The 24,477-nt window shown below is 35.9% G+C and overlaps 3 protein-coding genes across 14 annotated transcripts in view; 1 reads left to right on the forward strand and 2 right to left on the reverse strand.

Annotated features, from left to right (window-relative positions):
• The window catches only part of LOC116847823 (calcitonin gene-related peptide type 1 receptor-like), a 130,190-nt gene that overhangs the window by 60,115 nt on the left and 45,598 nt on the right, over positions 1–24,477 (forward strand). The gene's annotated exons all lie outside the window — the stretch shown is intronic.
• LOC116847818 lies at positions 217–4,948 on the reverse strand. Its single transcript, XM_032823216.1, has 2 exons — positions 4,778–4,948; positions 217–4,405 (listed from the first exon to the last, which is right to left on the reverse strand). The coding sequence occupies exon 2, from the start codon at positions 4,261–4,263 to the stop codon at positions 685–687; it is 3,579 nt and encodes a 1,192-aa protein (XP_032679107.1). The 5' UTR covers positions 4,264–4,405; positions 4,778–4,948; the 3' UTR covers positions 217–684.
• LOC116847820 (esterase E4-like) lies at positions 6,070–22,577 on the reverse strand. 4 transcript variants are annotated; one of them, XM_032823222.1, is made up of 9 exons: positions 22,445–22,577; positions 14,813–14,955; positions 11,573–11,861; positions 9,632–9,817; positions 8,535–8,734; positions 8,251–8,407; positions 7,598–7,912; positions 7,078–7,222; positions 6,070–7,001 (listed from the first exon to the last, which is right to left on the reverse strand). In XM_032823222.1, the coding sequence occupies exons 2-9, from the start codon at positions 14,951–14,953 to the stop codon at positions 6,839–6,841; spliced, it is 1,596 nt and encodes a 531-aa protein (XP_032679113.1). In that variant the 5' UTR covers positions 14,954–14,955; positions 22,445–22,577; the 3' UTR covers positions 6,070–6,838. The 4 variants fall into 4 exon arrangements, with proteins under 4 accessions (XP_032679113.1, XP_032679110.1, XP_032679111.1 ...); XM_032823219.1 differs by lacking the exon at positions 22,445–22,577 and adding an exon at positions 15,767–15,869; XM_032823220.1 differs by lacking the exon at positions 22,445–22,577 and adding an exon at positions 15,767–15,828 and having other exon boundaries at positions 14,813–15,048.

The raw sequence follows: 24,477 nt of genomic DNA on the forward strand, positions 1-24,477 counted from the left end.
TATCCAGGTTTGATAATTGTTACTAAATTTTTTTCGCTTGTTTGAGGAAAAATTTCTATGGTACGTTGGATTATTCAATAAAAAAGAAAGCTTTACGTGTCGCAAAGAATGCATCAGTTTATTTCGTGTATATTGTATCAAGCATGACACAGAAAGAAGAAAAAAAACTGAGAAAGAAAGAGAACGAGATGCATGCTATGCCACATCGTATCCGTCTGAGATACTTAGAAAAGTTTTATTATATTATCAACGTTTTACTATCATGTTTATCGGTTTCTGTACAAGCGGTAAACATCTGAAAACTTAAACATAACGCGAGAAGTTTCATCTGTCTCGAGTCGTTAACCATGAGCTTTTATTGCCGCACTTCCGAAAGACCACTAACAGAGCGTCTATTAAACGTCTCAGCTATGTACCTATCTATCGAAATAAAAAGAATAAGCGGTCATTTCAACGAGAACTCAATGACCATGTCGGATAGGTAGAAGTGAAAAAAACTCGTATGCAAATAATGTATCTGGTGCAATAGTACATTTACATCTGCAATGAAGTCGTTAATTATATAACGAGAAATTGCTCATCATCTCGAATAATCATATTATCAAATGCCACGTCATCAAATGCTACTTTATCGGAATGCATGAGTAGAACTTACTACAGACTTATTCTTTGCGCCTGCAGCGTTTACTCTATTTTGCTAACATCAAACTCGACTTGACTGTAAAATATTTGATTTTTCCTATCATTTAAAAGACTCGTGATACCAGCGTGATTCATATCCTTGAGCTTCTTGACAAGTGTATGATGTTCCGGGTTGCGAGATGGCATATTCTCTAATAAGAAATCCGTAGCTATAAAATAGGATTCCATGTTGCCGGCCTCAATGAGACCTTCCACAAAGTTATGCATGACTTCGGGCTTCTGCAGCTTTTCATGGAATATGTTGTTCAGCAAGTCCTTGAGAGTTTTGCTCATGAAAGATACGAACATCGGCGAAAATATATTGATCAAGTCGTGTATTCTCGTACCGAGTTGCAAGCCGAACTGTTTAGGTGACATGCTCTTCGCCCATTCGTGTGCGTACACCAACAGCAAATAAGATCGCGGCTCCATTTGAGGTGTTAGGACGGATGAAAATGTCTCCAGCATTTTGGCGATAACATCCGGATTGACTTGCCTCTCTTTAGCGAGAGCTTCACTCACGAAATTGTCGATGAAAGTGTGGACGCTGTAGTTGACCGGATACAAGCCACTTTTCTTCGGATGGCTCTTGTCCCAGCCTTCCTTCACTTCCTTCTTCAAGATTTCGGAAAATGTGTCCATGCGCGTATAGTACATCCCTTTGGCTGTTAACAGGTACGGAGATACAGTGAAGTTTATCGCCGCCATCGATAATTCCTCGTTTTGATTAAATAGATATGTCTCCAGTAACATCTTGATGAAACTGTCCTTCAGATTATCGCAGGTCTGCTCGGTGATCGTCTGTAATAAAGTGACAATGCATCGAAGCACTTTGCTGATAGGTAGACCTTTCGCCAACAGTTTGTGTATCACGTCGAACATCAGTTCATTATAATCCACGGAGTATTCGGTGGGCACGCTACTCAGATTCAATTCGGAGAACAACAAGTCGTCCGTGACACTCATCGTCGATATCAGACATTTGTACGAGGACCAACTCTGCTCATTTGGATTCTTAAAGAACAGATCCTGGGTGCTTTTGAGCAAAACAGCCCGTATCGAGTGATGCTGCTTTTTTTGCCACCAAGATTGAAGGAAATGTTGAAGTTGGTGTATGGGTGCTACCAGGTACATCATTCGAATGCCATGCTTCGTGACGCTGACACGTTTATCCGCGAGATTTTCCGCGAACGACATCACCTGGAGTAAAGGGAGTCGCCTGCACGCGCACGTCAGCGCCATTAACGCCACCGATAGATAATCCCCTTCGCATAATCTGGCTATGAGCTCGAGAGGTACCGGCGGATTGGAAACTTTCATGACCAACGGTAAAGTACTCACGAGAGTGTAGTTGTCCCTAGCACCCTTGTAGACGGTGTTCACTTTCGTTTCCATAGGTATCAGAGGTTCTATTATCTTCGCCATCGTGTCGCCACGAAGCAGTAATGCCATGATGACCAAGTAATTGCAGTCTTTCTTCTGTCGCCAATTTTCTTGGCAATGCCGCACGAAAAAGATAGGTAGGTCCTTGTACCAACGCGTCGCTCTGATGAAACGATGCACGCTTTTTTTGTAGCTATAAGTTTTGCAAATTTCCAAATATTCCTTCCAATTAACTAATATCTTTCGCAGATCCTGCTTCAACGATTTGATCACCGCGCCCTTTCTCACATATTCTTTACGAAACTCCGGTTTCTCCTCGAACCAAGAGCGGTACAAGTCCGGCTCATACTTGCGGAACAAGTTGCTTATAACATTACTATAATAATGACTCTTTTGGATCACATCTTGATACAGAATACGCTGCAGCCAAGGATAGTCCTGAATCGTGATACGCTTGATCTCTGTGGACGATTTGTTTTTCTTCTTGTCGTATCTCTCGTTAAAATAGTACATCGCCTTGACGAGATTGAACACCAGTACATCTTCCTTCGCTTTCCATCGTACGACATTATTCTTCTGCTTCAGAACTTCTGCGCAAACGATGAGGCACTGCCTATTGTAGTGTGGATGTTCTCGGAGCAAACATTCGAAGTTCACGTAGGTTTTCTTCAATTGCGTTTCTATGAGAATCTCGATCTGCTCCGCGATCGGTATTTTGTGAAGAAGTTTGTTATGAATCAGAGCCAAGAGAACTTTTTCCGTCACCCAGCCGTATTTCACGTAAAACAGAGTAATGATTTCGTTCAAAGCGGACCAGATCTTCTTGCTGAAGTAAGCAACGTCATAAAGAGAAGCAATTTTATCCATCGTTCGATCGAACACCCACTCCTCCTCGTTTTTATGTCTGTTTAGGAAATACGTCATAAAGTCAAGCAACGCTTTCTCATCGTTGTTCACCTTGCACGTGGTAATCATCTGCCACAGCAAGGTGATCCTGTTGTCCGGCGTTGTCGCTTTGTGTATCGCACGTTTTATTAACGGTATTGATTCCGCGGCAGGCAGATAACAGAACCAAATCATGAAAACCATGTCATTGTCGTCGCCGCCCGTCGTATCCGCATTCTCTAGTTCCGTTTTGATCATGACCCTGGCCTGCTTGACACGTTCCTCGACGGGCGCCAGTAACAGCACGTTTGGTGTCACGTTCGCTTGCTTAGCGAGAAATTCGACGCCGTACTTGTCCCTGTAAGTTTTACACAGAAAATCGAACTTCTCAGCCTTCGGATAATATTCTAAATATTCCATCGCTTTGTTCACATCGTAGAGCTCCACGTTTTCCGGCATCAAAGCCGGGAATAGCTTCTTCATTATTGTCGCATGGATCTTCTTGATCGGTAAGATTTTGATGTACAACAACGGCTTTCTCATTAGGTAGTCAATGCCCTTTTTCAGGAACACGTCGACGCACGTGTTGCTCAGTCGAAATTCCGGTGGATTCTTCTCGTGCATTTCGTAGAGCTCCACAAAGGCGGCCAGCCGTTTCTTTATCAATGTCGGCAAAAAAACTGCGTAGTCCTGTATGTTGATCTGGAAAAAATTTTTCTCAGAGGGATCGGACAATCTCAGATAACGCACTATGAAGTCTATGTTCCTGCGAAAAATTTTCTTGGCGATCGTCAACGGCAGACGGATCTTCTTGTTCACGATCGTGCGATAAGCGAACTCCTCGTCGCACACCACGATCAACGGCAAGGCATACTGAATGCCATAAATGTTCTCTATTTCCATGAACATCTGCTGCGCGAACTGCGTGTCCTTCAGCCTAAGGGTGAATGTTTTTATAATATGTAGTCTCGTATTCACGGAGACGTATGGGAAGATCTGCTCGCGGAAGTATTCGACGTCTATGACGTCCTTGTGGCTGCCATCGAAGAACCAGGAGGCCTGGAGAGCGCGTCGCACGATCGTCACGTCATCGGACTTCAAAGCCGATGTTATGTCCTTGTGTATCTTCTTCCGGACGGCGGCCTCCACACGCAGTATCGGCTGCAACTCCGACGGCATCCGATCGATATCTCCGCTGGCCTTCTGTCGATCCTCCCGTTCATTCTGGCTCAATTTCCCGAGCCATTTCAATTTTTCGCTGGCGGTGTCGCCCGGTATCTTTTGAATCGCATTCAGATATGGCGTCGCAATCATCGTGTCAGCCGCCGATAAATATCAATAGCCTGTAAATATCCGCGACTGAATTTTGACTGATTCACACTTAGATCCCAGTTTTCGTTCTTGAGTTTTCGAAAAAGACGTTGACTAGAAACGAACCGTGACTGTTCTCGCGAATCTGTAAGGAAAAAAACTCTGTTTTGGTCGCTGTTTGGTTCAAGGTCCTATTGTTCGGGGGATCAACACTCTTGACGAATCGATCGGAACGAGACAACGTTTTTGCCGGGAGAAGTACAACGTGAAAATTTTCACTGCGAATTTTGACGTTTGAGTAGGAAGCGCGCGACTCGCTTAATAACGCGAGCGAGATGACAAAAGAAAGGCTCCGATCGGCCGCATGAAGACAGCTGTTGCCACGTGTGCACACGTGCGGCTAGCCGTGTATATATACGCGTGCGTGCGTGTGGTTGTGTTGACTGTTCCCAACCGTCAGGCATGCACCGGGTACCGTATACCGCATATATCTGCTTATATGACGCTTACTAAATACCTCTGATCGGCGAGTCCAGATCGAATTGCGCAATATCTCACAAGTGAACTTCCGATACGTAACCTCTACGTTGTTCGCTTCGAGCAGGATGATTCACACTCACGGCGACCGAGCGTCGCGACTTGCCGAAGGAGCGTGCAAACATGAGTAAACCGGCCGCGTGACGTGTTTTGCGACGCATGCGCTGTCTCGAATTTTCGATCACGTAATAGTCAAGGCGGTGGCAGGTCTGTTAGTTCCTACACTTTCTACACTTTGTTGTACATCTGCGCATTTACTTATTCCTCTCCTCAATCCTTCTCACTCTCTCTTTCTTTCTCAAAAAGTTCAAATTTATATCTGTTGCGTTTAAAATGTGACAGATGTAATAAAACATTTCTAAGGACAGTATTCATATATAATTATAGTTGATATTTATAAGATCATTTTTTAATTTTATCTTAAGTTGTTAGGTAGCCAATGAAAAGCGGTTGTTACAATATTTTAAAATAAACTTAAAACGATCTTATACAAATGCAAAATTGGATTATAAATACTGCCCTAAAACAAAAAGAACTGCGCAACATACTAGCGACATAGTCATTATAAAATTAGATAATTGGTCTACTCCCAGACAGCACAAATCTCCTCGGAATGTCCTGAGGATGTCCTGAGGACGTCCCGATGTCCTACGGACATCCACAGAACGTTCATGGGATATCGTGTGCTGTTTGGGCTGGCTCCTAATCTATGGTTATTTTGTCCTAAATAAAATAATCCTCATCATATCTCCCCTCATTTTCATATTCCGAATACTTAATATTTATTCTTACTCCTAATATGTGCACAAGAATCATAACTGATATAATAAAAATAGATCAAGCATAAGACCAAGTATGTGCGAGACCTATAAGATATATAGAAGTTATACATAGAAGATATATAGAAGATATATAGAAGATATACATAAAAAGAGACGAAAGACGAACTCTGTATCTGCTATCACGCGAATCGGACAGAAAGAAATATACGGCCTTCATCTCCTATCTATTTCTATCTTTTCAGTCTTTTCAGTCTCTTTTTGCTTGATCTCCTCTGCTAAAGTTTTGGACAAACTCAGTCTATCCTTTTATCATGTCTGTGATTCTAACTTATCGTCCATCCTTGAATACATTCCGTGCCGGCACTGAATATCTATAGTTTATGTTACGCATACTATAGATTTTCAGTACTGGCAGTCGGAACGCAACGCTTGTTGTTTCATCCTCAGGGCTGTATGAATCTGTGGTATTAAATTAATCCAAAGTGTCAAGTAGTATTTAACTTATGGTTATTTCTTTTTTCATCTAGTTTTTAATACATACAAGTATCCGAAAATCTGTATTAAAATGATAAAATGACATCTTCATGATATCGATAGTCAACTTTCTCTTCAGGAAAATATCCTCTAAAATTGAGATCTGTGCTGGGGTTCTGTAACTCGTTATTGGAGTTAACAACAGTTTCGTTATCGTTGCACAACTTTTGTACACCATAGAAAAGTTGCGCAACGATAATGATGTCGTTAACTCTAATAACGAGTTATAGAATCCCGTTACTGGATAAAAAATTGAAATAGAATTTTTTCTGACAACGCATTAAACGCTTTTGTAATTACATATTTATATGTTTTCTGTATGTTATACCATATCATACTATATCATACCATAGCTATTTTTGCACTTGTCAATATACGAAATATAATTGGTATAAAAAAGTAAAAGAGTAGTTAATATGCTGATTACATGGAAAGTAAACAACAAAATCAGAACATATCAAATTTAATAATTTTGAAAAAATTTATTACATTGAGCAAATATACCGGTTTATGATTATAATCGTCTATTAATTAGAACTATACACGGTTCTATTAATTTTTATAAATTACACCGATTCTGTCATAAATAGCGTAATATTAATTTAAAGTTACTACAAAAAATAGAATTTGAAATATGTTATCTCGTATTGTTGTTTTTTATATTGATCATTCCATGTGCTAAAAAAATTTGTTTTTACTAGTAAAATTCTGATGAATAGAGGGTCTTAAAGCTTGTTTCTTATCTTCTCCCAGTCGCAACGTTGCTCTCCTTTATAGGCAGTTTTCATCTGCAGTTCTTTATCGATGTTTAAATAGTCGTACACGTTTCCTGGTTTTAATGGTGTCCATTTAGTCGGGATCAAATCCGTAACAGCAGGTGTTGGGTTCCTTGAAAATCACTTATTAGTGTGAGACTCGTATAAAATTCTTGTAAAATTCCAGGAAAGTATAAAATTTACGATACCCTGTTTTGGCAAAATCCGTCCACATCTGCGTGAAGCGATCTGTTACCTTATATTCTTCCGAATTGGATGCAGGGAGTTGCATACCTAACTGTTTCATTACGTAAGGATAAAATAAATAAAACAACTCTTCGGTATGAGCCACTCCTGTAAAATATAAAACCATGCAGATTAATTTTAAATACGCAAAGTGACACAATTTGCATTTTAAATCTATAAAATTCTATTAATTGCACTTTTTTTTCTTTTATTATATTTCTAAGTGTCTAAGTACCAAGTATCATAATTTAGTTCCTTCTTTAATAATACTCGCAAAATCACTCTCTGGCCCATTTCCCTCATAGTTACGTAAAATTCAAAGTACTGTTATGTATTTATATTAATATAAATGTTTATATTAATATAAATGTTTATATTAATATAAATGTTTATATTAATATAAATGTTAATTATTATAAATGTGCTTTTGTTGTTTCGTGATTAAAAGTCCTTGCATGAACTTAAATGAATAAGTTACGGTACCTGGGAGAGTAATGTTCATCGCTTTTTTCAAAAAGGAAGCTCTATTGTCATATGAGAATTTATACATGTATGTCGGTCTGTGTCCCATCTGCATTTGTATATTAGCTAATTCCTGAATGGGACGATGAAAGAGCAAGTCGGTGATATAATCAGCGTAATGGCTTAAAGTTTCCTTCGACAGCGGTTTGTCACCGAAATATAAATATCGTACATCATCAGCCGTCATCGATTTCTTCCTTAAGTCAGCCATAACTCTTATAGGTACGGTATTCTCGAAATTGGAATTGACTATTTGAATAGCTCTATCGCTCAAGCCTGAAATGATTTCAATAATGTGGTTATATTATTAATCACTATGTCTAACATAGATTCAACAATATTTCAGAAATATTGCTGTTAAAGAATAATTTTTGGTGGCGACCTATCGCCAATTCTCAATTTGTCATACAACGTTACTCTCAATGTAACTTCGACGTGATCCATAAGAAACTTCTTTTAATGTCAGCACCATAACGTGTCACCCACAGTAACGCCCACAGTGTCGTCTAACTACACTTGTTATTCTCAACTAACAACATCATGCGACACAGTTTGCGTGCACCGAAGCACTTTGAGGCATATATCCGTCTTATTTATGTTGAAGTGTGACTCACTGCGTGTGAAGAAAATCCCTTCGCTGTTTGTATAACCAAGCAGGAGCGGCACTTTAATTCCGCGGCGCGCCACCACGATCGGGTCTTCCGAGAAGTATGGATTCGGTGACTTCAAGTCCACATCTGGGGCAAACGCGACTACGAACAGTCGGTTTTCCTACGAGAGAAAGTGTCGCTGATAACTGTTTCTTTGTTCTTTTTTTATCGATACATTTTACTTGTATACTGACTGTTTCATTTATTGAATTTGCATTGTTTTTCCGCGGCGAGATAATGATACTTACGTGGCTGGACAAGAGCGTCTGTGAAGCGTCGATGATTTTATTCGCGTCGGCCGTTTTGAGAAACTCGCCCGCCTCTTTCAGATCTGTGGTCCGTTTTCCGAGTTTCTCGACGAGTTGTAAAGCTTTCTGCCATTCCGGAACGGCCAAAGCCCATGGGCACAACATTGACCCGCTTTGTATGATCATTTTATGATACAAACCTGCAAAAAGAGCGCGCCTTTATAACAAGCATTCAAAGTAGTTCAATACTGTTTCCATGAAATTTATTTCCCCTTATTACTTTCATTTTAACGATGTACAAGTTTTCTTAGAACTAATAGGTCTCTTAATGAGACTCCTTGACCAAGTCAGAGTCGACTTTCCGTCAGTGGAAAAGAATATTAAGGAAAAATATTATTCTTATTTTCTGCTAAAAAATGCTTTTAGTTGTAAGGAATACTTTCATGTGTGCTATTTATTCGCGCATAAATAATGTACTGATAACAACCTGATTCGCGTATGTTTAAGTCCGCGGGAGAATAATAATTTACAGCAAATGTTAACAATGACAAATTTCAAATATTTTCGGCCTGAATCGTTCCCCTGTTTTTTCACTGCCAGATCGACCTTTTAATCTTTTACATATATATTTCTTATTATTAAAATTCCTCTTTTCTTCTTTCTTATTATAACAAGTGAAACTAATGCTGTTAAAAATATTTCGAAAAGATGAAAAAGATACATTTAGAGTACATCACCGTCTTTCGTGATTAATTCAATCATAAAAGAACGCTCTGTACTTGCCAGGCAGATAAGAGCTTCTATTGGCATTTATAGGACACGTCTTTTAAGAATGTAATACACGAATGAGGAAAAAAAGCGAAAAAAAAAGATATAAAAGAACGTAAAACATTTGAAGCGCTAATAACACTCCAATATAGTGAAAGCATCACTATCGAGGTACTCGAAGTAGCAGAAGCTATTAGCGCCTCGATGTTTTTGTTGAAGGAAAATCGACTCCGTCGAATCTGCGGTTAAAAGCACATCTGGTGATTTAGTGACTAGCTCTGTGTGTGTGTATATTTGTGTGTACGTATCGATAAATCTGTGACATATACCGTCAGCCAACGGACTCATGGTTAAGTAATGCGCTATAGCTGCACCGGCGCTTTCACCAAAGAGAGTGATATTTTCTGGATCTCCACCAAAGTTCGATATATTATCGTGAACCCATCGTAATGCCATGATTGCATCCTTCAGACCTTGATTGCCTCCTGCCACGTCATTTCCTAGATTCAGGAAACCTGAAAAAGTGTAACTTTGCTTGACAAAGTTGACTTGACTCGCGCGGACGAAACTGCGTAAAATCGAGCGATTAACTTATTCGAAGTGAGACTTAATGATAGTTTTTCCAAACTCGCGTGCTTCCTATAAATAAGGCGGACGTTTCGTAACACTATCTGTTTATTGTTACATTATGATATCAGTATGATAGATAAAACGATTTGCAACTTTTCCATATTTCTTTCAACTTTCGCAACACTTTTCCATATTTCTTTTGATGACAAAAATAAGCATAATCTCGTTTAGCGGACGAGTATATCGTCAGGTTCGAGCTATGTCCAGGCACGCACTTCGCTTGCCAGCGAAGTGAATAAGCAACCTGTCATGCTGACCAATATATTGATGTAACACCTTGAACATTTGTTATCAGTAAAAAGATTAGATAAAAAATTATAAATATGCAAATATTCCATTGTCTACAGTCAAGATTTTTTAAGTATTTGCTGTGGCAAAAGAAAGCAATGTTTGTCCTGTATTATTTGTAAGTGACTCATATCCGCTGTGAAATTTCATTAGCTATTTATGATTCAACGATCGACGTTAATAGGACACTTAGCACGATAAAATTGTCGCACTGATTAACCACCCAGACAACATAATGTCTAAAATCGGGACATAAAACGTAAAAATCGGGACGGGACTTAAAGATCATCTTTAAGATATCTTTCAGACGATTTACGTATAAATGTCTTTAAGGCGTTTTAAAGATGATCTTTAAGACGTCTTATGTCCCGATTTTAGACATTATGTTGTCTGGGCAAGTTGAGCCAGGTGACAAAAGCTAATTAGGTCGCAGAAGCTAATTTAATCGAACAGAAACCGTAACGATCTTCGACAACATCGCGCACGATACGACTGTTGAAAGTAATAGCAATATCTTGTGGATTTTTGAAATTGCTCCGTTCGATCTCGAATTTCTATACGTGAGTCGCTTATATAAAGATAGCATTTGCTTTGACCTTAACCCAAATTCTGTTAACACGGTAATATTTTGCCGCTACGTTGGTGCCATGGCAATGAAGCAAACGCTGTTATTTTTCAAAGCTGCTTTTAATGTGTTCCGCTTAGGAAGCGAAGTCCAAAGTAAAAACTGAAAAATTATATGCAAATACCATGTAACTTCGTCATTCTAATTTCAAGCTTTCCTGAAACGAAAATGGAGTGTAGGCGCTCACAGCGCGAGCGTCTTCTTTTTTTCTCTCTCTTTTCCTTCTTTTCTTTCGCTCTTTGACACTCGTATATTTGAGTGAGATATGTTATATGTTCAGGTTTTTACCCACGTCAGACTTTGCTAAAGCAAGCTTCTGTAATATTACTTCACATATTTCGTCTTTTACTGTTATTTTACAAGAATTTAATACAAACTCACTGAGTCGAAAATCTCGGAAATTATATTAAACATACTTTCTTAAAATTTCAAGTAATTATCTCGTGTTCAAACTTGAACGTCGTATATCCACGCATACGTCGTATATTACGCGCATACGTCATGAAACAACTCGATTGACCCTCTCGAAAACTAACTAACCTTGCGCCAAACAAAATCATTCCAAATTTTAGATTTTTCCTACAAACAATCGCTCCGCGCACACACATGCCACGTTGTCGTTTATCTTGTACAGGAAGTGACAAAAAATACATTTAAAAAAACAGAGATACACAAACGCGAATGATGTGCAACGACTGCACATAGTCACGATCGTGGCACCACCTACCAAATGCGCCTACTCGGTAATTCAGTGTAACCAGCACTACGTCTTTCCGGACGATATGATCGGGGCCGTAGATGAAATCATCGCCGGAACCATTAGTATAGCTGCCGCCGTACAGCCACACCATCACGGCGCGTTTGTTCTTCGGCTCGACGTCCGAGGTGTACACGTTCAGGTAAAGGCAGTCCTCGGAGCCAACTACCTGACGCGTGAACATGTCCACCTGCAGAGAGACATCTCCGAATTTCGAGGCGTCCCGTACACCGGCCCATGTTTGCGCTGGCTGAGGATCCTAAATATGCAAATTATTTTTTAATTGAGTCGTAGATCTTGGACTTGAATCGCGATGCTTATTATAACAGAGAACATTCGCGATGTTAGAACTCCCCTCCAATTCTTAACAAAACTTAACGTGCTTGTAGAATAACCAGGATTAAGGGATACGTATCTTTTTATTAGCTTAGTGGAAGTTTGTAAGGGGGAGGGAAGGGATAAAACTATCCCTCAAGGTTTCATCCCGTTTGTCTTGGTAGCTGTTAGAGATATGAGAAAACTTTAGATCATCATTCCATATATGTAACAATGAGAGAAACGTATTGATGTAAAAAACAAAAGAGAAGATACAGAAATATTAAAATTCCATCGCATTTTTTGAAGATACATTGGTGCACCTGTATAAATATCAGTGTCGTTCAATGGGTTTCTCTTGACATTTCATATTTAAAGTGATAAAAATCCATATATGCATAATCATATTCACGGATTCTAGAAGTGCTCGGCAATTAATTAAAAGAAATTTTTTTTAAAAGCTCCATTCTCTCTATTAACACACATCTACTTTGTTTCTCGACTATTAATATCAATGTGTATTATGTTTCAAAATAGTTTTGCTAAAAGAAAGTTGTTTTCGTTAAAAAAAAGGATCGGATTATTTGACTGTGATAATTAAATGTCGATAATAATAATTGGCTTGTCAATATCAGTTGATTGTTATAGTATATGCATTATTTACACGTAAGCTAGAGAAAAAATCAGTTGAGCAGTAAAACATCGATAGCAGCTGAGCTGTCAGTAACAGATGAGCGATCGATACTCGCGTACACGTGATATTACGTGGTTGACCGTGCAAAGAATATGCAATGCAAATATGATCAATTTTAATTGTTTATATTTTAAAAGCTATTATAGCTTCGACATTTTTGTCTTAGGATTTTTATTTCCAAATTACCATAGGGATTTGGTCTTAATTGCCATAGGGATTTGGCCGTGATAGATAGGGAATATGCATGGATTCAGAATAAAAGGAGCTCTCTCTCTCTTTCTCTCTTATTTCTTTTTTCTTAAGAAAATTTTAATAAACTGAAAATTAAGGCTGTGACACACACACACTCTATTTTATAAGATTATTTAAAACATTTTTCACCATCACGTAGACACAGTATTTTGATCCTTATCTGCGATTGACAATAATCCCGACGTATTAAACAAGTTTTTAGATAAGAAGACTAGATATATTTATTACAATAGAAGCTACGACGCATAATGAATTGACTCCAAGTACACGTGTCGATTAATTCAATCATTAAAAATTTCATTTTTATTAAATTTTTGTAACTGAATTGACAATGTATTTTAAGTACCTTTTGCATTTTAATTTTCACAAATTCATTCATGGACGAACAGTTACGTATGCACAGACATACACGCATGCACATACAAAATCGTCGGTGTTTACGCAAGCCACGATTTACATAAATTACGGGGAGAGAAGCGAATAGCGAAATGTACAACTGCGTTGGAAATATTGACTTTTGTTTATTGTTTGTTCAGGTTGTATTCTGTCTAGTTGAACTTTACAAACAAACCGATACGAAGATTTCATCTTATAAGAGATTCTTATGAAAAGTTCAAAACATTATTAAACAGAAAAGTTACTTTGTAAACATGACTCGACACCATTATTTATTTATCGAAAAGTAACTCACGTTACCGTTACTTAAAACATACCAACCATTACACGAAGAGAATATTGCGTTTTATGTATACTTCCTTTACCAAGTTTTGAAAACTTTTCTTACGATTCTCACACACATACACACACATATCTTGCGTAGATGGATTCTATATGTGCAAAGTAACAATGAAAATAACGAAAAAAGTAATGAAGTTACATTCTATATAGTTATCGTTACTAATAAAGAAAGAATAGAATAGCATATTATTAAGGTTGCATTTTAAAATGTCCTTTTTGGGCACAATTTTCCTGAAAATCTAAAAAATATAATATTATATGACAAATATATTACTCAAATAGTTGGTTTTTTTAACATTACATATAGACTTTTCCAAAACCTTTAAATTGCAATCGAAATAGTCTAATGTTTGTAAAACTTTTTATAAATAAATTGCAGATATTTCTATGACAATTTAAAATTATTTCACTGATAAATAGTGTTAAAAAGTACACTTCTCTTATATTATAATGATATTACAATTTATAATCACAAACAACTTTTCAGTAGGTAAAACAGGAATAAAAATATGATGATAGTTGGGACAATGGCCGTTGTTTGATTCTGGCGGCGCTATAGATAGACGTCTAAAATCATCGCTAGTAATTCATGATTATACAAGATATATGTGACACGTCATATAAAACCAAAACAAAATATCAGAGTAGGCATGTCAATTTGAGCACGGAAACACATGATATTTCACAATCAACTACAAGAAATTGTGATATTGAAAAAGAAGAATGGTAAGAGCGTGCAAGAGAGCAGTTAGGTTAGCGCGAGATCTTAACAATCATTTTCTACACATCGTGTTTCGTAACACACGTTGTTCTGTCAGAGAAGTGTACTTTTCAAATTAAAATATTTAGTACATACGATTTGATTGGCACTATCATTTATTACTTGTGTCAAGTAGGATGTATTAGTGAGAAAGCAAAACACACAAGCGTGACAATTAAATTTTTTACTTATAATTACTAAACATTTACCAAGTTTCTAATCAAATTTTGGTCCGGTGTACTAAATTTTCATCTCGACAAAAAAATCTCTTCTTTGCAGTAAATAATATATATCTCTCCCAAGCGCAATGTTATTGAGCGTTATATAAAATGATGACACAGCTTTATGTCGCGTCTCGTCATGCTTTGTTGCTTCTGAATACTTCGAGTGCAGCTTAAACATTGCTCAGATCAATTGCGCAACGGAATATACGTTGTATATTGTTACTCACGCGAAATCTAAGGTCGCCGACCGGAGGTTGCGCGTACGGTATCCCACGGAATGCGGTGTAGTAGCCTCCATGGACATTCTCCTCGACAATTCCCTGTAGCCTTCCTTGCCGTACGTGCACGTCGACTCGACTGTTCTTCATGACTGCCAGAGCAGAACGCGCGATAGTTCGAATGTTGTTCAGCATGTTTTATCGTATTTAAGTGACTGCTTATTGACCAATCACATAACGCAGTGCTGGAAATTGATTGTTCATCTCGAGTAGATGTCGAAGACTATTATCTTCTCACTGCTGCTCTATGACCGAGTTGCCTATCGCGGATGAGACAATGTCTCAAGAACGTTATTACATGAAAAATATGCATATGAAAAATATGCTGGGATCGAACCTTCCATCAAATCGTCGTTAAAATATTTTCCTCACTCAATAATTCTTATTTTCATAAATAATTAAATACTATACATTTTCTATTTGTAACATATTTTAAATATATATATATATATATATATATATATATATATATATATATATATATATATATATATCTGTTCAATATAATAATGTAGTAGTGACAATAATTAAGAGTTTTAATATAATTGTTATTAGTATATATTATATATATATTATATATATATATATATATATATATATATATATATATATGTATAATATATATTTATATATATATATATGATACATTACAAGTAGAAAATATAGTATTTAATTTTATTTTAAAATTTTATTTATGAAAATAAGAATTATTAAACAAGGAAATGTTGTTTTAATGATATTTTGACAAAGGGTATGATTCCAGCATATTACTTACATAAAGACGTTCCTGAGACAGAGCATTTCACACGGCAACTCGACTGTCGAGTCCTGGTGCAGTAGTGAAGAAAGCAAATGTCATCTCAGAAATCTACTCGAAATATGTAACTAATTCACAGCACTTACACAACAAATCCGAATGGGAAGAGACAGAAAGATGAGAGAACGTGTCCCGGTGTGCCGAATTTTTATACGATATCACAGTACGAATCATATCTAGCTCTTATATAACTCTTATCTACCTACTTATTATAATCGATGACAATGATATTACGCAACGATATTATAAAAAAAAACTTTTGTTGGCATGTGCGTTTTTCTTTCTCTTCATAAAATCCGCACGACAAGATAAAAAGTGCAGAGATGTATCTTTCGGAATTAGAGTTAATAGTTCAATGTCACATCCATAAAACTTGTCTTATTTATGTAAATGGACATGCAAAGGCCAAATGTAATTTCGTGAGTGGTCAAGATTACTCATTTGCGAAAATATACGTCATAGTAGTTCGCATGCGGGATTTTTTGCATGACACTTTTATCGATAAAACAGAATCAACAGAATCTTAGTACTTTAAATTTTTTTTAACATGTAGGGGAAACTAGGTAGTTAAGGTTTGTTACCGGAGTAAATTGGCAAAACTGGTTATTTCTATTTTTTAACAAATTACAGAATTAAACAAGCAAGATTTTTAAACTGGATTTCAAAAATGGCTTTAAAATCCTTGCTTAATTGTGAAATCTGTTAAAGAACAATATTTTGTCAACTTATCCTAGTAGCCAACTAGCTGCAGTCTCCCCTGATTACAGAATCCTTGAAACAATATTTCCTACAATGTTGTAATTAAATAGTTTCATAATTGAATTCCTATTCAATTACTATTTTCTTTATAATTATATAATTAAAATCGAGTTTAAATTTTAAGTACTTTTTTAAATTGTAATTGCAATTATAATTGAAATCGAATTCGAATACAAGTACTTTTTGAAATTGTAATTGAAATTAAGATTAAATGCAAATATTTTTTGGAATTATGAATATATTCGAATTTAATTACAATTTCAAAAAGTAATTATTATTTAAATTTTTCTTGATCACAAATTTCATAATTCTGATTTTCTTTAGTTCCTGCAAAAAGCCATTAGAAATTTTTCTTCTTGTAAAATGTTATCCTTAGTTGCTGAACTATAAAGACAAATAGTTAGCCTCTCACGGCCAAATACGAAAAGTAAGCAAAGACGGCACAATTCACCGTCAGACACAGATGTTGGGCAATACACATGTGACAATATTCATACATCTTAACTTGAAAACTTTTAATGTCAATATGATTGTGCATAATAATAAATAAATTATTTTAACTTAGTTGAATATGATTATAACATAAAGTGCAAGGATGAAATAGTCGATTGCGTTCGCGCACGCGAACTTGTCCTAAGTGCAATATAAACATGTACAAAAAACTTTAAAAATAAGCACGAGAAGAATGAAGCAGTAATCGAACAAAGCATAAGATATTTTAACATTTGAAAAAACCGACAAGTTATTCGTATTGGGAACGCAATCGATTATTTTACACGTTATGTTATAATTATATTCAATTAAATTAAAATAATTTATTTACTATTGTGCACAATTACATTGACATTAAAAGTTTGGTAAGCGGGCAAAATCTATAAAAAAAGAAAGGATAACGTTGGCAACGTTCAAAAATCTCTAGGATCCATAAATTCATTTCTGAAAGTTAATATTATTGTTGAGCGTTAGGAAAATATATAGAGGTGTAGAGTTAACCTGCCACAACTTTGCACTTTTGTACACTTTTCTAACATCCAACAATGATATTAATCTTCAGAAATGAATTTATGGATCCTAAAGACGTTACCACCTCTTTTTTTATGAATTTTGTCTGCTACCGAAAGTTTTCAAGCTAAGAAGTATGAATATTGTCATATGTGTATTGCCCAACGTCTGTATCTGACGGTGAATTGTATCGCCCTTGCTTACTTTCCGTATCTGGCCTGTGACAGGCTAACTATTTATTTTTATAGTTCAGCAATTGAGCTTCGGATAACATTTTGCAAGAGGAAAAATAATCTTAAAATTCGTTCAAAAATACGATACAATATATTTATTATTTTAACATCACATTTTATAGTCATTTGATAGTCTGTTCATTTTGTTTTATTTAATTAATTTAATTTGTTTTATTTTATGTTTTTTCTGACTTCCAAACTTTTATCTCTGAATCACACTAAAACTTTACATACATTATTTTGAATATTCAAATATATATGTACAAAAATTGTAATTTTCATAATTTAATCATCTTTTTCTTTGTTATGTAAAAATACTCCTACGTAATGGGATGACGTTATATTAATGACGAATTAATTAATTAATGACGTCTCTAACATCAATAGCACGTCATTAATATGTCATTTGACATCATCATGTTCGCTAGATTCACATTTCAAAGTGGCATAACTTCTTATTCAACTCTAAATCAATGTCAGACTGTTTATGCCACTTTTATTTGCAATATAGATAAATCTCTAATTTTTCCCACAACTTTTTTTATTATTTTTTAGGTATGGGTAATATATTCTCTTAACCACGCGTCGAATCATCGACTCGATGCAGTCGTTTTCGCATCGCGATATGTATTCACTCCTACGTGTCTACGTAGCTCTTCACAAGAAATATCCCAATTTATAAAATTGAAAAAATTTACGCGAACAATTACGACGTTACAACTCGTAAACAAGAGTACCGATGCATCTTGACGTCGTCGCGATCGTGCTCTTTCCACCTCTCAGTCGCTTTCGTAGCTCATGTCATCGTGCGATATGGAGTTTCCTTTTCTATGGAGGAGCAATCACAAGTGACGTATATCGGACAAGCAAGATGTCACGAACGCCTGTCGCTTTGTCGCTTCAATATGCGACTGCTTTTAGCCGTGATCGATGGCGACGAAGGCGCTGGTAATCGAGTCATGTACGCTGAATTAAGCGGAGATGTCGGGTGCGAAACGTGTCGGCCGCATCCTTGACGTCGCGATATAATCTTTGCACCGTGTATGTTAATTCAGCGAAATATAATTAATCGGCTTCCTTGTTGCTGTACGCACGCATGCACGCATGCACGCACATACATGTACGGCACGGGAGTACACGACGCTATGAAAACTTGCCGCGCGCGTCCGTCTTGCTATTGTCCCCGAGGTGCGCAAGGAATATCGCGCTCCCGGATGCACTATGTATGTAAATCAAGCTGCGGAATTTGTCGGACAAATAAAAGCGACGGCTCGTTATTTTATCGGTCCCCGATATGTTGACGTAGCGGCCATAGATCCCGTTCCGATTTTAACTATCCACGAGCTTTATCACCTTGTCGAAATCATCCGATGGAGATAGGTTCAATCACGAATACACGCGCAAGAAAATAGCTCGGTGCTATCAATGAGATCTCAGGACTCGAACTTAGCGAAAAGCATTTCCTCTCATTGCCTTTTCGTTTCGTTGCTTTCCTCTTTCATTGCTTCTCGAGTCGGCTATTACAGATAAAACGCCTTCGCATTGGAAGGCGAAATTTACTACTGGAAAATAAAAGCGCACATTGGCGCAAATAGCTAGGAGAGAGTGTCAATCGTTCCTTAGTATCTTATCGTACACATATATGTTGTTTATTTCTGATAGCAAATACTTCTCGTTGTAAATTTAAATGGGTAATAAAGTGAGCTTCGGTAGTAACGACGCGCGTTTAATCCCTGTTTCGAAGAAATATCTTAACTACCACGACTACATCTTATTCCCTTCTGTTAATCCTTCTCTTGCGTGCACGCGAACATCTACATACACTCTAACGAGAATGTGAGGAAACCGTGGCGATGACAAGAGGTGATAATATGATAATGTGATTGGATTCAGAATATAGGACTAACAATTTTGGGAAAGATATGACTTTTCTCTTACTTATGGAATATAATTTATTTATAATATCTTATTTCTAAATATAATTTTATAATACTTGGGGAACATACTATTTTCTTTCTTTCTTTCTAGCGTATTTTTATGTTAATAACAAATATTAAAATTGTTTCTATTCTTGGAGAAATAAGAGTATTCAATTTAGTTTAGGTTTATATTTGTTTAGAGAATTTTAATTTTTTTATTTTTGGCACGTAAAACATTAGAGAATAAAAAACGATAGATTTTCGAACTGTTATGCAAAATATTTTGATATACAGGATGCAAGACACGACAAAGTTCGTGTATGTTTAAGTATGCAAGATTAAGTACATAAATTAGATTATTAATTAAAGAAGATTTGTGAACAATTGCGTGCGATTATCTGTGGAACTTTTTTGATTAATAACTCAAAAGTTTACGTGGTTATTTGCGAAATATTTGATCTAATGTACCATTTTTACAACAGAAATCACACTTAGAGTCACATCTTGAATCGCATCGGGCATGATCATTCGTCAGTTTTCTTTTAATTAATAATTCATAATTTTACGTTGTTATTTGCAAAATGATAGAGGAATTTTGTGTTCGGTATAATCTACTTGCACACAAGCATCGTCATGCATCAGATATTCTGTATTATATGATTTTGTTAATTACTTTAAATGAGAATATATCTCGTTTATGACTATCTAGAAACGAATCCGTTTAGTCGAAAATATTTACTAACGAGTACGAGTGTACTCTGTACATTACGGCATAAGTTTTTAATTCTTCATAATAGTTATCTTATCTTTAAGTAATTATGTAATTATGTAAATAAGTAGATATTATGTGAAATTTTATCGGATATAAATATCAGATGAACGATCGATCTTTCCTTTAGATTAGATATTGGATGACCAGAATGTATATTACTATATAATTACTCAGATAAAGATATTAGATGATCTATATATTTTATACCTAGATATATATCTAAATCTATTATCTACCTAGATGACTATCTATATCTAAATACCAGCATTGCTAAAAATTATCTAAAAAAGAAAATTTAAGATTTTTTCAAAAATTTTTATGCACATCTCATAACATATTTCACTCAGAAATATATTACGAGAAGGATCGATGAGTTTGTTTGACATAACAATTATAATAATAGCAATAACAATGTAATATGACGCGCATAGAAAATTGATATCAGATCGCTCAAATCACAAAGACGTTCGAAAGAGAATTCCGGCGCTGACTCGAGCAACGTTCGTTCATTAATCACAAACGTTACCGCCAAAAAACCACAAAGTTCGCTGAGAGATTCCTCACCCTTCCGATCCGCATCCTGACTCATTCTTTTCAGAGTCGTGTGTGCGACGAAGACTACATCTTACTCAAGGTTATTACGAAAACATCTTTCACATCTCGTCCGTAACGAGTATTATGTGGCACGATCGCGAATCGGAAATGATGTATAGACTCGGCCCTTACGGCCAACCACATTGTAAGGACCGGCAAGGGCTTGCATTAGCGAACCGTGAAAGCGGTTTTTCTCATCCATCAAAACGACGCGCCGGCGCGAAATTACACGCGAGCACGATCGATAGATTTCAAAAAGGGCCACAAACCTCCCCCGAATGTAAGCTCAAGTTTCTGGTACTCCAAATTTACACACAACCAGGTAAAACCAACAGACCGCACGGAGAAAGGAAGCGTTTGGTATTTGTGATTATAATCGCACAGTGAAAAAATTATTTATACGATGAGGATAGTCAGGCGAGCTGTTTTTGCAGCAAAGCCCAGATAACATAATGTCTAAAATCGAGACATAAGACGTCTTAAAGATCATCTTTAAGATGTCTTTCAGACGATTTACGTATAAATGTCTTTAAGGCGTCATAAAGATTATCTTTAAAACGTCTTATGTCCCGATTTTAGACATTATGTTGTCTGGGAAGTTACTATAATGTTAATGATAATAACCTTACATATGATAATAACTTGTATATGCTGTAACTTAATTACAGTTAAACTTAATTTTTATTAGAATAACAGGAAGTTGTAATTGGCGCCGAAAATAGCTATAATTTTAGTAAAACTAATTTTTTTCTCGATAAAAACCTCTAATATTGCGAATATTAGCGCATTATATAACTTACTGTTTTGTCTAGTTTAATTAATCTAGTTTTGTCTATTTTAATTTATCTACAAGGGGATAATATTGTGTCAGAATATTTCCTCTGTGAATAGAGAATTCTTTATCTTTTAACGTGCACGCTGTGACGCGTACATGAATTTACCATTTCCTCCATTGTCATCACTTTATTCCGACTTATTGATTTTTTATTATTATAAAACCGTTTTCTTGTAAGTTTACAGTGAATATACTTTATGGAAACATTTGATTTACGAGGACGAATATCAAAATGCAATCCAGGCACACTGGGTGTTTTTAAGAGAAAGTCTCGATTTCATCTTTTCGTAAAATTTTGTCCTCTGATGTTTGACCGTATGACTATTCACGAAAGCAGGTTGTAAGAACTAATAACATTAGCTGAAAATCCATTGTAATTCGCAAATTGTTTTATGTAAAAATCGTTACCCTTCATCAAAAATTCCATCTTTCATTTCAAGCAATTAAATTAAATTGATTGTAGACATTTTTATCTTGCAGTTTATGCAAAGTAAGTTTTGATTAAGTACTGTAGCAAAAAGTAATAATTCTTATAATGTACATATAACTTTTCACTCTCAGTGTTCGCGCAACATAACGTAACTGGGGCTGAGAATGGATTGAGATGACAAGAAAAATATACCTCTTATAACTTATAGCTTATAACATACCTCAAAAAAAGTCTCCTCGAAGACAAATAACCAAATAGTCAGGTGCACTCAAGACACTAATACGTAATGTCTAATTTTCGCATAAACTTGACATCGTTCTTGCTGCCAAAAAGTTGAAAACGAAGAACGCATGTCAGACGGCGCTTTATAAGCAGTTTAAATTTGGCCACTTGCATGTATCTGCATATCTCTTTTTTTGTCTTTAACGATGTATATATATAGGTGACTTCATTGCTCACAATATTTTTAAGAATTCGAGCAGATACCGCACTGCATGTTAATATAACATAACAATAGGTATTTATCTAACGATAGATATTTATCATTATGAATAAGTACAACGAATATTCAAGGTTTAACTAAAATGTAAACTACATAGAGAAACAGATTGTCTAAAGTATACAACTAAACTAAGAGAAACATGAGGTCCGTAAGAGCCGATTTAAGTGTCGACATACCGATCTAAGTCGGTCTACAACCTCGCTTTAAGCTTTAAGTCTTAAACAACTGACCAACCACAGTCAATTATTCTCCTTATGTTTCAAGAATAATCGATTGTAATTGGTCAATTGCTTACGACTTAAATCTTAAAGCGAAGTTGTAGACCGACACTAAGGTATTGCAAGTTTAAGTGTATGGTAAATACACGCTTATGCATGTAAAATTATACATTTATGTGTGTTGATTTGGTTTTTTGTATGAAAATTACACATTGCATAAAAAAGTTAATTTACATCTTTAAACGTACAATTTAACAGATTCCGCTATGTATAATATTATATGATATATAGCATTAAAAATATGTGAAAATGAAAAAACATATGTACTTGGAAATAATTTAAACATATTCACAGAAAACTTTACATTGCATCTAAATTCTATATATGCAAAGTGACGATGAAACAATCAACAATAACGTAATGTTACGTATTATTGATTGTCATATATAATAATTATATAAATAATATATAATAATTATTAATGAGGAAAAATAACGCCGTTATCAAGTCGTTATCGAAAAAAATAGTTAGTAATGATAAAAAGTGAAAGAGAAAAAGGTAACTAATAACGATAAATTGCAAGTAACGCGTTAGTTCTCGATTCGTTTTCTCTATACACTTTTTACATCAAAATTAAACATACATATCAAAGAATTTAGGAATTTCGGACGAATCAACGGAACATAAACTTACAGCAACGTTGTTCTCATCTCGCTTTTTTTCGATTACATTTTCGAAACGATAAAAGAACAAAATTGGTACAAACAGCAGCTCGTAATCTTAAATTCAATCTCGTTCTTCTCTCTACGTCGGAAAGGAAGAAATGGTCCGGCAAAATGGCACGTCTCAGATGTATCCTGCTTCCAGCACAGCGCGCTTAATGGATCGCGTTCGGTTACGTTGAACTAAAAAGTTTTTAGATCGACGGAAACGAAAAGTTCGATGATATTAAGTGTACAACTCTTATGGTCGTTTTGCACAAAGTGTAATATTACAAGCAGCTCTCATTAAGTAAATTAGTAAAAATGTTTCTAATTAAAACGGCAAAAGAGATCGATTCGACGGATATCCATTGATTTTCCACTGGAAACATTTCCATTTTGTTGTTCCATCTTATATCTCGCCGATCTCGACCAGTGGAAATAAGATTTCACTGCAAAATCTCTAGCACACAAATTCGTTATGCGCTGCTCGTCAAATCTAACTTTCTGCGTTTGCGGCGACGGAACTGACGGCTTCCCTATGCATGCAACGACATTGCCTGCGTTTGCAAACAGCAGCAACAATCGTTACTATTAACTGATTCTTTCAGCGAGATTTTACGGATTGCAGTGCTATATTTATAACTGACCACCAATTATAACATTTCAGGAAAGAATGTACTGGCTACACTTTAGAAAGGTCGGCGTTACTTTTAACACAGTCATCGTTACAAGTAACTTGTTGTTTACGCAACAACGACTTGATAATGGCATTGGAATGGTTTGGAAAAATATCTCACATTTATTATTCGCGGTTGATGGTACTTACTGC

This window comes from Odontomachus brunneus, unplaced genomic scaffold (genome assembly GCF_010583005.1).
Source record: "Odontomachus brunneus isolate Ranch 3 - 2012 unplaced genomic scaffold, Obru_v1 Obru_scaffold_083, whole genome shotgun sequence".
In the NCBI taxonomy this organism is placed as follows: Eukaryota; Metazoa; Arthropoda; class Insecta; order Hymenoptera; family Formicidae; genus Odontomachus; species Odontomachus brunneus.